Source organism: Tachypleus tridentatus, chromosome 9 (genome assembly GCF_004210375.1).
Source record: "Tachypleus tridentatus isolate NWPU-2018 chromosome 9, ASM421037v1, whole genome shotgun sequence".
Lineage (NCBI taxonomy): Eukaryota > Metazoa > Arthropoda > Merostomata > Xiphosura > Limulidae > Tachypleus > Tachypleus tridentatus.
The window spans coordinates 47,472,980-47,487,946 of NC_134833.1; the positions used below are offsets into that span (position 1 = coordinate 47,472,980).

Below are 14,967 nucleotides of genomic sequence, written 5' to 3' on the forward strand. Positions count from 1 at the left end.
AGAAGTCTTGGCAGCTGTTGCATTGTAGTTTATAAATAAAGTTGGTGTTATGGTTGTCGGTGTAGGTTTTACATAATATGGATTTTAGTATTGTACTGGTTGTTCCTCCGATATAGAAGTCTTGGCAGCTGTTGCATTGTAGTTTATAAATAAAGTTGGTGTTATGGTTGTCGGTGTAGGTTTTACATAATATGGATTTTAGTATTGTACTGGTTTTTAAATGAATTCTGTGTTTACTGGAATGTTGTGTTTAGTTGTAAGGTTTTCAAAATGTTCGTTATTTTATCGCTAATATCGGGAATAAATGGAATGCAACAGTGTAAATTTTTATAATTGGTTGTTTCATTGTATTTATTATTTTTTAATTGTTGTTCTTAGGCTAGATATGTCTGTATAATTATTTCAAAGGTTTTTGAAGGAAATTTATTGATGTTGATGAAATTATATTTTTTTTGGTTGATTTCATCATTCATTTCATGAGGTTAGCGTAGTTTTGCGGCTGCACTTATTTCGTGTCTTGACATGTTGAATTTTGTTTCATGTGTTGAATCTCAAGGAATATATAGTCCAGTACAGGTGATTTTTCTGCAGATTTCTGTTTTGAATTGTATATCGGTTTTTATAATCTCGAGATTAAAAACTGTTACTTTATTAGTTTTCTCGTATTCACAGGTGAACTTAATGTTTGGATGTATGGAGTTAAAGAGGTTGAAAAAATAAGTGAATGTTCTGTAGATGTAAATACAGCAACTGTATCGCCAACATTCCTGTACCAGTATGGTGGTTGGTGTAAGGCTGAATTGATCGCTTGAGATTCAATCTGTGTTATGAAAGTATTGGCTAGAATTGGTGACACAGGATTGCCCATACTTATGACATTTAATTTTATGTAGCTTTGGTTACTGAACATAAAGTTAGTTTTGATGATAGTGAATTCTATAAGAGTTGCTAATTAGATGCTGGGGATGTGTATTAATGGGTTTGGGTCTTGAATATAACATTCTAAATCTACCTTACAGGTTGCAGTAGTTGGGACTTGTGTGAAGAAGGAAATTACTTCAGAATTGGCAATTAAGACTTTATGGTTTAGTTAAACTATAACAGATTTAAAGTTTAAAAAATCTTTGATAAAGGAGTTGGTTGATGTTAAAAACTTAGAAAATATCCACACTATGATTCATATATTGACATTATGGAGCATAGTGAACAATTGGGTTTGTGGGGTTTGGGTGTGCGTGAATCGGCTTTGCGTTGGTAGAAATAAAGGTTTTCTGAGATAGTATTGGTTTTTCATTTGTAGTAGCATTTTGCTTAATTTAGGGAAACAAATATAAACAAACACAAAATCAAATCCCTACTTATTAAGAATTCAAACCAAAATTAAACAAATATAAAGAAACACCTTTATATCTATATTATGTAATAACCTAACTTCTAACTTCAACGTCCTCTATAATCTCGTATCTATTCACGCTTTTGTCCCTGAGACATGCGCCCAGCAACGGTCAATTGTTTTTTGAATTTCGCGCACAGCTACTCGAAGGCTATCTGCGCTAGCTGTCTCTAATTTTGCAGTGTAAGACTGGAGGGAAGGCAGCTAGTTATCACCACCCACCGCCAACTCTTGAGCTACTCTTTTACCAACGAATAGTGTGATTGAACGTCACATTATAACGCCCCCACGGCTGAAAGGGCGAGCATGTTTGGCGCGACGGGGATGCGAACCAGCGACCCTCAGATTACAAGTCGCACGCCTTAACCTACCTGGCCATACCGGGCACGGTCAATTGCAAATTCTTTTTGTTATCCTAAAGATGACCTAAGAAGGTTGAAACATTGTTCTGTACTTTATTTTATTTAAAGTTTTATTATCCACACCAACTGTCCTTAGAACACATGTTTACTTCAAAGTGGGTTTTTCGTCATCATGCATTCATGGAACCTTGCTCATGTCAGAGATATAACTTTGAACCAGCTATACTTAGAGAAATATGTCGGTACTTGGAATAAAAATACCAGAATAACAGCTTTTCGTCAATTTTGCTATGGTATGGTGAAAAAAACACACTTTTAAGCCAATTAATTATTTATTTCGATGAACATAAAAAAATGTGTGATAAAGATCTTCCTCCATTGCCACACAGAAATTATTAAACAGCAGTACATGAAACTACCGGCAACACACTACAAGCGTCAATCTTTGAAAATAACAAAAAACACAAAGTATCATTGGACCCTCTTCACTTGCATTCATAGGGCAGTCTTACACACAGAACATGCAGTAAGAGTTAAAAGAATATCACTGATGTTATACATTAATTTTCCGAGAAAGAATTTAAACGAATTTCAATATTAAACACCATCTACTCTTAAATATGAAATAGAAGAATTTATTTGGTCTACATCTATTACCACTGTTGCTATGCCAAAACTACCAAATCAAGTTTTAAAATTTAACTGGCCAATCAAGAAAACGATTAAATGTAATGGGAATGTTACATGGGGATCATATCACGCTCGGTTTAAAATAATTTCCAAAGTGAATGAGTGATGAAATAAAAACCTTATAATCCGAGTTTCTGTCAGTTGAGTGATTTCCCGCTTGATTTCCGTTGAAAATTGACAGATATTTGTGTGAGGACGTCCTTGTAATCGTGAGATAGAGGATGGTTACGTTCGAGGGAAGTAATGATCTTCAGAATGTGAAGTGCATTGTTGGTCGTTCTGAGAGTTTATGCTAATAGACAAAAGACCACTGTGTTCTACAAGAGACTAATTGACAAGTAAAGATTATAGTGTGGAACATGTGGCGTTTATATTAGTAGCGATTTGGTGAGGTTTTGAAGATAAGGGAGTGGAAAGGTTTGTTGGCAAAGGAGAAAAACGACAGGACTATAAGAAAAACAAATGCTGCTATTTATGGAATGTGATGTGTTTGAGGAAGTTTGATTTGTGTTTAGTTCTCTAACACAACTTGAAGGATAACTGGACAGGGAAGGGTAGAAAAATTATTAGAAGTAGAAATAGGTAATGACTGGAGTAACTTAGAAGAGGAAGACAAGAGTTGGGGAATACTACGGGAAATAAAGTACTTGAAGTGTGAGACCAGGGTAAAAATATTTGAAAAGCTGAGGTGAAGTCCATCTCGTGTAAGAAGTGAGTGGTGTCAGGTTTGTATGGACAACGTAGGCAAGTTGGGGTAAAGTCTCTGTAGGTGTTTGATTAATTCATTAAAATGTTCAATTTTGTTGTTGAGCTGTTTAATTATTCTGATGTTTTGTGTATTGTAACCAGCGAAAGTGTGTCTGTTCACATATCTTTTATTACAATAGATATAGCCAGTTTAATATATGGTTTGAGGCTGAAGATGTGTGCAACTGTGTTTTCAGTTTCCGAGAAACAGTTTTCAACAGTCTTATCAGATTGTTTCAGGTCGTTAGTACCAGAGTGAATTGTCAGAAATCAGACAGATTCGGGAAGAGAATTGGACATAGATACAGCAGCGTTTGTATGTCAGAAAACATAGATTTAAGAAGTCTTAATCGAAATGAATAAAAACCCTATAATTATAATTTTATAGTACCGAGAGTCACTTCACTCAAAAGGTTTCAGAAAGCATAACAGGAGGAAATATTAAGAGTAAAGTTCTAGAAAAAGGTACTAAATTATTTTGGGTGGCATTCCTCATGAAATAATATATTTACTGGCATATGGCCAGTTAGATGCTATAATAGACGAGAATATGAAAATCAAACTGAACCAATAGATACATACCTTTTAAAGAAGCTTTACGTTTGGAGATGGAACTAACTTATTAAAGTCACTGGTAAATAACTAAAGACCTACCTCGAAGTTATGAGATTATCAGGTAAAATAATATTGAATCATCAGCTTCCACTAACGATATTATAAAAAAATTAAAATATTAATTAAACAGTTAGTTATACAGCATAGAAGAAAGAGTCAACCAAACTGTATGTGTTTGAACATAACTTGAAAGTAATTCTTGATGACGAGAAGCCCACTTGAAATAGAAAAGATGACCTAGGAAGATCGAAATGTTGTTTGCTGCTTTTCAATGAAAGTGTTAATACCCATACCAGCCGTTCTGAGACAAATAACTTCAAAGGATAATTAGTAAAAACTGTAGTAAAAACCTTGTAGTAAACAAGAACTATTACGGACGTGAAAAATCTGTTATTTGCAGTCAAAACTGTGACGAATTAACATCTGTTAAGACACCAAACAAAGAGTATCCCAAGGATAAGTTTTCAAATCCAAATCCAAACTGAAGAAACAATAAAAGGCTAATCAAACATAGGAAAACAAGAATTAACTGTAGTTATGGAGCAAAGCTCACATAAGAATACCCCATGTGCTCCATATAAGATAAGAAGCTCATTATTAAACACAAAACAAAAACAGTTCACAAGTTCATCAACTTACTAGTAGGATTTTTTTTTTTTCTATGTTGGGTGATACTGGTTCTGCAGCTATAATATTTGGACCAGATTTGTTAATGAAACCTGGTAAATTACCACCAGAGATAAAGACAAAATAGGGAGTGAGATTAACGACAAATAGACTCAAAGTTCCAGTAGAAGGGAAGCTGGAAGTAGCCTTTACTGTAGGAAGCTTCTTTACACCTGGCGATGTTTGGATAACTGAAGAGTTTATATTGGGAACTGACTTCGTATTGAGACGTAGATGCAAGATTAAATTAGCTTTAAATAGCTTCACAATACATGACCAAGAAATCCCCATGTATTAGCATATTAAATTAAACAAGACTGAAATTTGAGTTAAAACAGGACACTATACCAAAAAGAAGTGGAATAGCTTTACCAGAAGTTATCAATAATAAATGTACATCTAATGACTGGGGCATAGTAGGTCCTAATACTCCAGTATGCGACTATATGTCCCGAGGAATTGATGATAGGAAGAACTGTCGCGGATGTGAAGAATAAGTATGTCATACATGACTTCATACAGTTGAAAAGTTAGCATGGTGTTAATGTTGAGAAATGTGGATTTTACTGACGCGTCATGATCTCAGAGTAGTCAATGAAGGTATCCTTAGAGAAAGTTGAAAGGATATCAAACAACTGAGTGTGATTTTTCCCTGTCATAAAAAAAAAGAGAGAGAAACTAGAATCAAATACTCAAATTAATAAAACTGTTTATTGACACAAAAAGAAAGCGCAATACGTACTTTTTTAAACAAACAATGATGTGTGTTTGCTTATAGGAGAGCCACATTGGGCTATCTACTGAGCCTACGGAGGGGAATCGAATCATTGATTTTAGCGTTGTAATTCCATAGACTTACCGCTTTACTAGCGGGGGCACCAACTAACAGCAATTTTGTGCTAATATCTTTTATGACCCCTGGTTAAATGACCTTAATAACACTAAATTTGTTGCAATTGAAAGTTATAGACTTTATTATTTACCTGAATTAATATCTTACAGTGTGTAATAATTTTTTATTTTTTTTTACAAATGTTTCAATGAGCAAAGTTTTAAATATGAAGTGAAAACTGCTGTTACTTATTATTGAATATTACCCAATGTCACATCAATATGTATGCGGACATATACTACTAAGAACCTGGTTTAGAAACCCATGATGGGTAGGTATAAGTAGTCCTTTGTGTAGCTTTTTGCTCAAATACAAACAAAGAATTTTATTTGAAGACCTTTTGTGTTTGTTTGGGAATTTCGCACAAAGCTACTCGAGGGCTATCTGTGCTAGCCGTCCCTAATTTAGCAGTGTAAGACTAGAGTGAAGGCAGCTAGTCATCACCATCCACCGCCAACTCTTGGGCTACTCTTTTACCAACGAATAGTGGGATTGACCGTCACATTATACACCCCCACGGCTGGGAGGGCGAGCATGTTTAGCGCGACGCGGGCGTGAACACGCGACCCTCGGATTACGACTCGCACGCCTTACGCGCTTGGCCATGCCAGGCCCTACTTGAAGACCTTGGAATGAGATATAGATTTCTTATACAAATCAAATATTTCCCCATTTTACTTTCCATACGTTAGTCATTTGACAATGAGGAGGCAGGAAATGCATGGGATTGGAGAAATTGTTTGTCATTTGTTCTGTGTTTGTGGGTGTTTGAAGTTTAAAGATAAAAGGTGTTTTGTGACATTATTAAAGTGTAAAGTCTTGAAAGAAAGGAGTTGACATGAATTTCATGAGTGAGAAGTGCTGTGTTATTTTGTTAATTATTTTCGGTTATAATTTTATATTTGTTGAAGCCAGTCAAGGTTTTGATTATAAATACCATAGAACCAACAATACAAGTACTACTACTAACAGTATTACCCCCAGTACTGTCGTTATTGCTGAAGTCAGTTATAATACTACTAATAGTATTAATATGAGTGTTTGGTCTAACACTGAAAACGGTACTGAGAGTATCATCGACGTTGTCAAGTTTTTAAGTCGCGAACTAGAAGAAACATTTATAAGGAATAGCACTAACAGTCCAGCTACAACTAGGACAACTACAAGTCGGCTGAAGCGTGTTAATTTTACTACTTTAAGAAATAATGCAAATAAAGTTAATAATTTTTTCCCAAAAATCATACAAGGAGAATTCAATGAGACGTACAATAATACAGTTGTTGCTCAGGACATTGAAGTGATTTACCATTTTGAGTATGACTATCACCCAAATCAGGTGAGTCAAATCATTGAATAATCCTAATAGGTATTTGGTAATGGTCCTTTATTTCATTAAGTGGTGTAGACTGTGTTAGGCAACAGTTACCAGCTGTTTAATAGGAAATACCAGGAAAGACTAATGCTTGATACTGTTTATAGATGTTATATCTATGATACAGTAACACACCTGAATTGAAGTTTGTTTTTATTTCAAGTAAACAACGTATGGTCAGAGGATACTTTAAAAAATTATAACTCAAAACGTAGGTTGAACACTATCCTGATTTTTTTTGTAGATCATATTCAGAGATGCAAGAATATATGGTAAAAATCTGAAAAGGCTGAATAACTGGTGACATGGTCAAACTGTGGCCTGAAGTAGGGCTGTTTTTAGCAAATCATAAAAAATTGCATGCAACTAAATTTTTTTTTACAGGAGATCTAATAGACTTTTAATTACAACAATTGCTGATTTATCAAGTGATATGTTATAGGAAATTTGAAAACAAAATTCAGCTTTTTATCATATTAAGTCTTAGAGCTATGGCTTCTTAAATAAACCAATGTTTTTTTATGATTTTGGGTTTTCAGGTGATTTTACAGCTTCACTATGCAAATCCTAAGAGAGATAAACTTGGTTTGAGAACATTTTTGAATTCTGCAAGATTAATTCAGTCGGTGTTGCAAATTTCAGCCTTCTACCACCATTACTCTTGTAGCTTTAAGCAGCCATATTTGCCCGAAAATGAATGCGCCAAAAATAAAAAAAACAAAAAATTTTTACAGGGCTGTAAATCAGAAACTATTAGAGACATTGATCTAATCTTTGGCAGTTTTTCATTATATGGGTAGATGAGCACATGTGAATTTTTCAAGGCATTCTGAGGGGGTCACCTGGAAAATTTTCCAAAATCTGGATGATTTGACATGGAATGACCCATCAAGATATAGTTACAAAGGAATGTTTAAAAAAGAAATTTGTACATACCTTTCAATTTTCATAAAATAATTTTGAAACATTTTGATTATATTCTTACTTGTATGTATTTACATTTTTATATATAATTTATTTTTGATTTTATATTCCCCATTCCTGTTCTTTAGCACTGCTATTTTTTATTGTGACACATGTCCATGGATATCCCCAGCCAATATTAAAGTTTCATTGGCTGAGAAACTTTTAAATATGCATCTACATCATAAATAACACCCAATTAGTTGAAATATGAAATTAAAACCCAAATAGAGTTTAACTGTCTATGTGATTAACATGTTTCTAGTTGAGAAACAACACTAAAGTACTAGTTAAGACAAAAGTGAAACAGTGTTGAGAGTGGTTTGACTAGTTCTTTATAAAAATGTTCATGCCAGTTTTAGAATAACTGTTGGGAAATCTTACTGTAAAATGTGCTTTTTCATTGATTATAAACATCTAGCTTTAATTATAATTGGTTGAGAAATTAAGACCATTTGTGTAGAGAGTGGGCATGGCTTTTGTAAAATTTCAAGGAATTTATTTCACCTTTCTCCAACTATTTTGTAAGGAACATGAAAGAAAAATGTGTAAACAAAGCAACTTCCCTAGTTTCTCTCTGTACATATAAGTAGGGTGTGCATATAAAAATATTCACGTTTCAGAGACAAAAACTAAGATTCAGTGAACTTGTGCGTCATGTGGTAGAATAATGATTTAAATACTAAATATTTTATACTGTTAAAACATGAACTTAAGAATGATTGCACTGGTGATCAAAACTGTGCCTGATTTGAAATTAAATCTTACTTATTGTAAATAATAAAGTGTGGTAATGTAACTAACTGAACTATATACACTGTGCTGTGTTACCATGTACAGTCATTCACATCCAATTAAACTATATACAAAATGTATGTGCAGTTTGTTCACTAAAAGAAATTTAGTGATTAAAATGGCATTATTAGCCAATTACAAAAGCAAATTTTCCTAACATTTTTAATTCCTTTTGATGGATTATACCAAAATTTCTCTTGTACAGAATGCAATTTTTTTATAACAGTATAGTAATTGTCTGTTGTATCCCTTGTTTGAACAATATTGAGTCTAAGTTGATCATTTGAGGAAATTTTTAGTCATTTGAAATGACCATTAAGATCAAGCTCTGAAACATGAGTTATTTATAACTGTTCTTCAGAAAAAACATTTTCATTGAGAAAAATGGAAATTCTTTAGTATGATATTCTAGATTAAATATTGGGTTGAGGAATAATTCGTGAGCGTTTTTTCAAGTTAAAAAATATATTCATAAATGAAACGCTTTCACAAAATATTTTATGTCATTTGGTAGATAATTTTTTGCTCTAATAGATGGTGTGTTTGATTTTCATATGTCTTCAATTTTTGCTTTCATTTTCAGCTGATTAAATGGAATGTCAAGTGGACAAAATCGAGCATTTTCGACACCATCTGCTTTTTGCATTTAATTTCTTGCAATTTCGTTTAAAACAATGCATACTATATACCTAGGTATTACATGAAATAAAGTATCATAATAAATGTTTTGGGTGTAATGTGTTCATGCATTGAAGTATTGTATAGTCTTGCATGTAATGCTTGAATGAAATTATTTAAAAATGCTCACGAATTATTCCTCAACCTAATATTTCAAACCAGTTTTTAAATTGAAAGCTAATGACATATTGCATCTGAATAAACAGACTTTAAGTTTTCAATATTAATACACTTGTAAAATTATTACAATGCAAATGTATGATATCTGCATAAATAGTAACTTACCTACTGTAGCATCAACTGCTAGTTCAAAGTCATTTTTGTTTCTTTTGAGCAGCCAGTGCCTTTTGCTGATAATAGAACAAGATTGTAATGCTTGTTCTGCAAATACATTTTGCATCAGCCTAGCCATAGAGAAGCCAGCTTTAGTATTTCTTGTGTTGTTAACAATGGAGTTTAGAATATAAATGCATGATCTAACTGTCAATTCCTCCAAAAAAGATGGTAAGAGAAGTTTTTGAAAACAAAAAAGTAATGCTTCACTTAATTCAAGGCTTATGTGGATTTTAAATGTATGTAGGTTTATGTGTTTCAAAATGTATTTGAGAACTTTACAGTAAAAATAATTACAATAGTAGCTATGAAGAAATACATATCTGTTGTGATGAATTGATCAACTTTGGTGACAATGAGAAAATTAAAACACCCAAAAAGATGTATGAGGAAAGGTTGGCTAAAAATGTAAAAAAAATTAACATTAAGGATTTTTTAAAATACATTTAGGGTAAACAAAATGTTAAAATGGAGGTTGTACTCTTTTAGAGATGATAAAGGAAAGCTGGTATCTGATGATTATGATATGGGTAGGTTATTAAATTGAGTTTTTACTTCAGTTTTTACTAACAAAGATGAAAGTAGAATTTCACATCTTGAACATCTGATAAATGGAAATGAGGTTGAACAAGATGACTGCATTAACATTAAGCTGGCTAAGAAAAACTTGGAAAGTTTGAAAAATGATAGGCTCCTGGGTTGTATAATATATCCTTAAAGTTTTGAAAGAGGTTAAAGATGAGGTATGTGACTCACAACTATTTTTTGTCAGTTCTTGAACAGTGGACAGGTACTAGAGGAATGGAAGTTAGGTATGTAACTCCTTTTGTCAAAGGAGGTGATAACAATTGTTCCAGTAATTATAGATCCATTAGTCTTACATCAGTTGTAAGAAAAGGTTTGAAAGGTCTGTTAAAAGATGCTTTGCAAAGTCATTTAATAAAGTTTCATTTTTATTGGATTGCCAATGTTGTGCCACTGAGGGAAAATCTTGCCTTACCAATCTTTTGATATTCTTGGAAAAGGTTACTGCTTGTGTAGATGAAGGTAAGGGTGTAGATTTGATGCATCTAAATTTTCAGAAAGCATTAGATAAGGTTCCAGATAAAAGGATTTTAAAGAAAAATTGTCTCTACACATGTGGGGGATACCTTAGCAAATTGGATAGAAAAGTGGGTGGATGGAAGAAAGCAGAGGGTTGTTACAAATGGAGTTATGTCAAATTGGATTAATGCCCCAAGGACCTTTGCTTTTTCTGATTTACATTAATAATGTAGATGAAGAAATAATCAATAAATTACTTAAATTTGGGGATAATTTTAATGTCTTGGGTGTTTTCAGCTGTGAAAAGGATAATGCTTATTTGAAAAAAGGATTTAGATCATTTTGTGAGTTGGGCAAATAAATGACAAATGTGTTTTAATTATAATAAATGCAAGATAATGCGTGTGTGTTGCCATAATTTGAATTGTAAGTATAATTTGGATGGGGATAATATAAACAATGTTATGAAAGAAAGGGATCTTGGTATTATAGTCATATCAGTCTCTAAAGCTATTCAACCAGTATGCTGGTGCTAGTGGTAGAAAAAGTAGCATTTAATGTTGTATCTACAGAAGTACTGAATACAAGGCTAAGGAGCATATAATTTCATTGAGCAGGTTACTGGTTGGACCACATTTGAAATATTGTGTTCTGTCTTGGACTCCTTACCTTAGGAAAGATATTGAATTCTTTAAAAGGGTTCAGAGAAGGACTATTAGAATGGTATATGGGATGGTGGAGGGGTTGTCATAAGAAAGAAGGCTGAAATCTCTTAAAATTGTTCTCACTAGAAAAAGAAGAGTTAGGTTAGATTTAATTCAGGTATTTAAGATTTTAAAGAAAATTGATAATGTTGATATATCATCTTTTTCCATATTTAATAGTGAAAATAATAGGACTAGTAAATCCAACTATAAATTTTGGCAGGATAGGAGTCATTTTCTGTTAAGACAGTTTTAGTTTTCAAGTAGGATAGTTGCCCTTTGAAATGGATTGCCTTTAGATGTTGTAGAGACAGTAATTTAAACCAGTTTAAGAAAAATCTTGATAAGGATATGAATTATAAGGGCTGGCTTTGGAGCTGCTTTTTGTTTTAAGTTAATTTAGAGTGTGTAACAGCTGAGGTAGACCAGGTTTTAAGTTGTCCCAAAACATTGCTATGTTGAAACAAAAGTGCAAAAGGTTATATAAGATGACCTTCATACACTAGCAGTTATATTCAATATTTTGTTGTTGATCCATAATATTAGGTTTATAATAAGGGTAATCCAGAAGTTGTTGAAACAGTTGGTGCATTACAATAGTTAAAGAAATAGTAGTATGCTTTTTTAAGTTTCAATATTCATATGATTGTGGTAGATTTTGTATAAAGTCCAGCATATAGTATATGCATGAGATAGTATATATAGTTTTTATTAGTGCAACTTGACTACTGAATATCATACACAGATATGTGTATAATGAAGTTATAAAATTCATTATATCGTAATAGATTCCCCAGTAATTTGTTCACTTTTAAATTATTTTAAATTAACATGAAATGTGTACACAAATAGAAGTTATACATGTGCAAACAAAACCAATATTCAAGTGCTGCACAAATACACTTACTGTGCTATCATTAATACCACATCACTGGTGCTCATGAATAATGGGGGCTTATCAATTTTATATTATTTGTTTGTAGATGTATTATTACATCCTGGGTAACTCTGCCATAAGAAACAGGTGCTGGTAACTGTTCATTCTGTGCAGATGCACTGGATACAGTAGAGGAACAGACCATAATCTGTCAACATTTTCAATATTTTTACTTGTTTCTTCATAGTTATTACATTTGATAAATGTGCAGAACAGACATTTTTATGTGCTTTTAATTAATTATACAAGAACAGAATATTTATAGCTATCAAAAAGTTGCATGGATAAATATGTTTATACTTAAAAACAATATGTAAAACATATTTTCTTATGCGAGTATGAAAATGACCTGATTGTATACCTATGCTTTTATATTATTTTAAAAGCAAATTTATCTATATAATTTACTCTGAGGTGATGAAAAAGTTCTTTACAGTACAATTACATTTTAATAATATATTTATGCAATTCTTCTCATCTTTTAATCAACTTTTTTGTCAGTTTGTATTATAAAAAATGAGAACTATTGTGTGCCATTGATAGTTTATCACTAGTTTCATTTATAACATCCATAAACCAAAAGATTAAAAAGTGTCTGTTATGCACCCATAAAACCTTCCTCAACTCTGATGATAGCCCTTTTCTAGAGTTTAAAATATGCACTTTCAGTATTCTCAAACCATTTTGAAACATTAAACTTCCTAACTTTATAACATTTATTCCAAAACAAACTTACCATCCACTGACAGTATAGCTATTTTTTGAGCTCTATGTTTTCAACTACTTTGCCTTTCTAAGCATGTATAGTGCTTGCACCACTCTATCATACTCCACTTGAATGCCTTTGGCAATATCTGATTTGCAAAACTCTCAACCATTGTCAATGCACCTTCTATCTAGGTACTGTATATAAATATTTCATTCAGATAATATAATCACATTTTCTTAGTAAAGCATTTGGCATGTGTTTTTTTGTGGGAGTGTTGTGATTATTAACATTTTGTATTGTAAATTTAGATGGGAGGGTGTTTATCTACCATCTGTTGTCCTCCCTTATTATTTGATGGACGTTCAGAGATGTAGGAATCATGGATTGATGCTACCTGCTTACATTCTTCATTAGCGTTGTTGGCCTCTCACCATTCTTTGGCTCTAAATGGTAGTTTGATAGTGTTGTCTCACAGCTCTTCCCATCTCCTGATTTCAGTACCTTGAGTTGTTAGTTTCTACAGTACATTCTATCCTTGTCTTTGAGAATATGGTCTTAGGGTGAAATGGTGCCAATGACATCAGTGACAATCTTGTGCCTGAGGGACTAGTAGAAACATGATTACATCATTTTCTGAATATCTGAATTTCCTCTACCAGGGATCCATGAGTATTACAGGTTCTGGCTTTAGGGTTGGTCATTCAGTTTATATCTTCATCTCTATCATCCTCCCAAACTGTTGCTTTTCCATCTACAATGGATCCATTGTAAGTGGAGCTTCATTTTCAGGTGATAAGAGAGTTATAAGCCAAAAGGGCAGTAGAGGAGGTTAATCTTGTTTTTCTTGCTTTTATTCTTGTTTATTTATTGTATTCAAGATGATAGGAGATTGGCATCCAACCATTGATCTTTCTTGGCTTAGTCAATTTTTGGATCTTTCTACAATGACATTTTGTATGAGAGCTTTGGATGATCAGTATCATTGTTACTGACACTTATCTCCACATTCTCATAAAGAGTCATCCCACCAATTTCTACAGTTTCTGCACAAGGTTCAGGGGCTGCACTTTAAAGTTTTAATTTTTAGCCTTGCATCAGCACTTTGTCTTCTGCAGAGTTGTTTGAGCTTTTGCTCATTTTTGCATTCCTTGGGCCTTTGCATTTATCATTAAATGGGTGACTGGCTACTTTTGATACCATCTGGTCAGTTGGCAGAACAACACATCCAGATTCCTTTTTCAGATGCTACAAAGACATGCTTTCATATCCTAGAAGAGAAATCCATTTTATTACCAACTCAATACTTTTTCCATCTGGGTGCTTTTTCAGTATATATTTAAGAGAGGCTCAGCCAATTTCCATCAGGTTATGGAAAGAGCAGTCAGATTTTTATTTATGTCTCTTTCTTCCCTCTCTTCCTCAAATCCATAATTCTCTTGGGATAATCACACGAGGTCTCTTTATTGGTCATTTTGCAAGTAATGTATCATGAAATTTGATCCATTGGCTCATCCAGCCTCCTGACTTGGGATTAACATATATCTTGAGTGGTGGCTGGATCAGAACAACATTACTATCAGGGTACCAGTACCACCTCATTGTTCTGAGGTCAGCATTCTCAGGCTCCTTGCTGTACACTGGGCAATGGCTCAAGATCTGTCTCTTTTGAAGTGTGACCTTATCATGATACATTCTGGCAATTCCATAGTGGTATCTCATATTTCTCATCAAGGGGGCATACATTCCTAAGAGCTTTATTTTTTAACTTTGGATCTTCTCTGTTTGGCTCTCTCTCATCCTGTTAGTCTCTTAGAGTACCGTATTCTAGGAGTGATGAATTTAATTATAGATCATTTGTCTCAGCTCAACAGGATTCTTTTGATGGAATGGATGTGATATCACAAGGTTATTCAGTGAATTTGCTCTCATTTTGAGTTTCAAATGATTGATGCTTTAGCAACTTATTGAAATTCTCAACTGCATATGTTTTGGTCTTTGGTACCTTGTCCTTAGACATTGGCAACAGATGCATTCAGTCAGAACTGAATGGGTTTGCATTTGTATGAC

General features: G+C 33.2%; 1 protein-coding gene across 5 annotated transcripts in view; it reads left to right on the top strand.

The window, feature by feature from the left end:
• Positions 1–6,058: 6,058 nt before the first annotated feature.
• The window catches only part of LOC143225198 (SID1 transmembrane family member 1-like), a 201,657-nt gene continuing 192,748 nt past the window's right edge, over positions 6,059–14,967 (top strand). For 2 of the 5 annotated variants that reach the window (XM_076454195.1, XM_076454194.1), the window contains exon 1: positions 6,059–6,701. In XM_076454195.1, coding sequence (XP_076310310.1) covers positions 6,204–6,701 — 498 coding nt within the window. In that variant the 5' untranslated portion in view covers positions 6,059–6,203. The remainder of the gene's footprint in view (positions 6,702–14,967) is intronic. The other 3 variants (XM_076454192.1, XM_076454193.1, XM_076454196.1) reach the window with 2 other exon arrangements.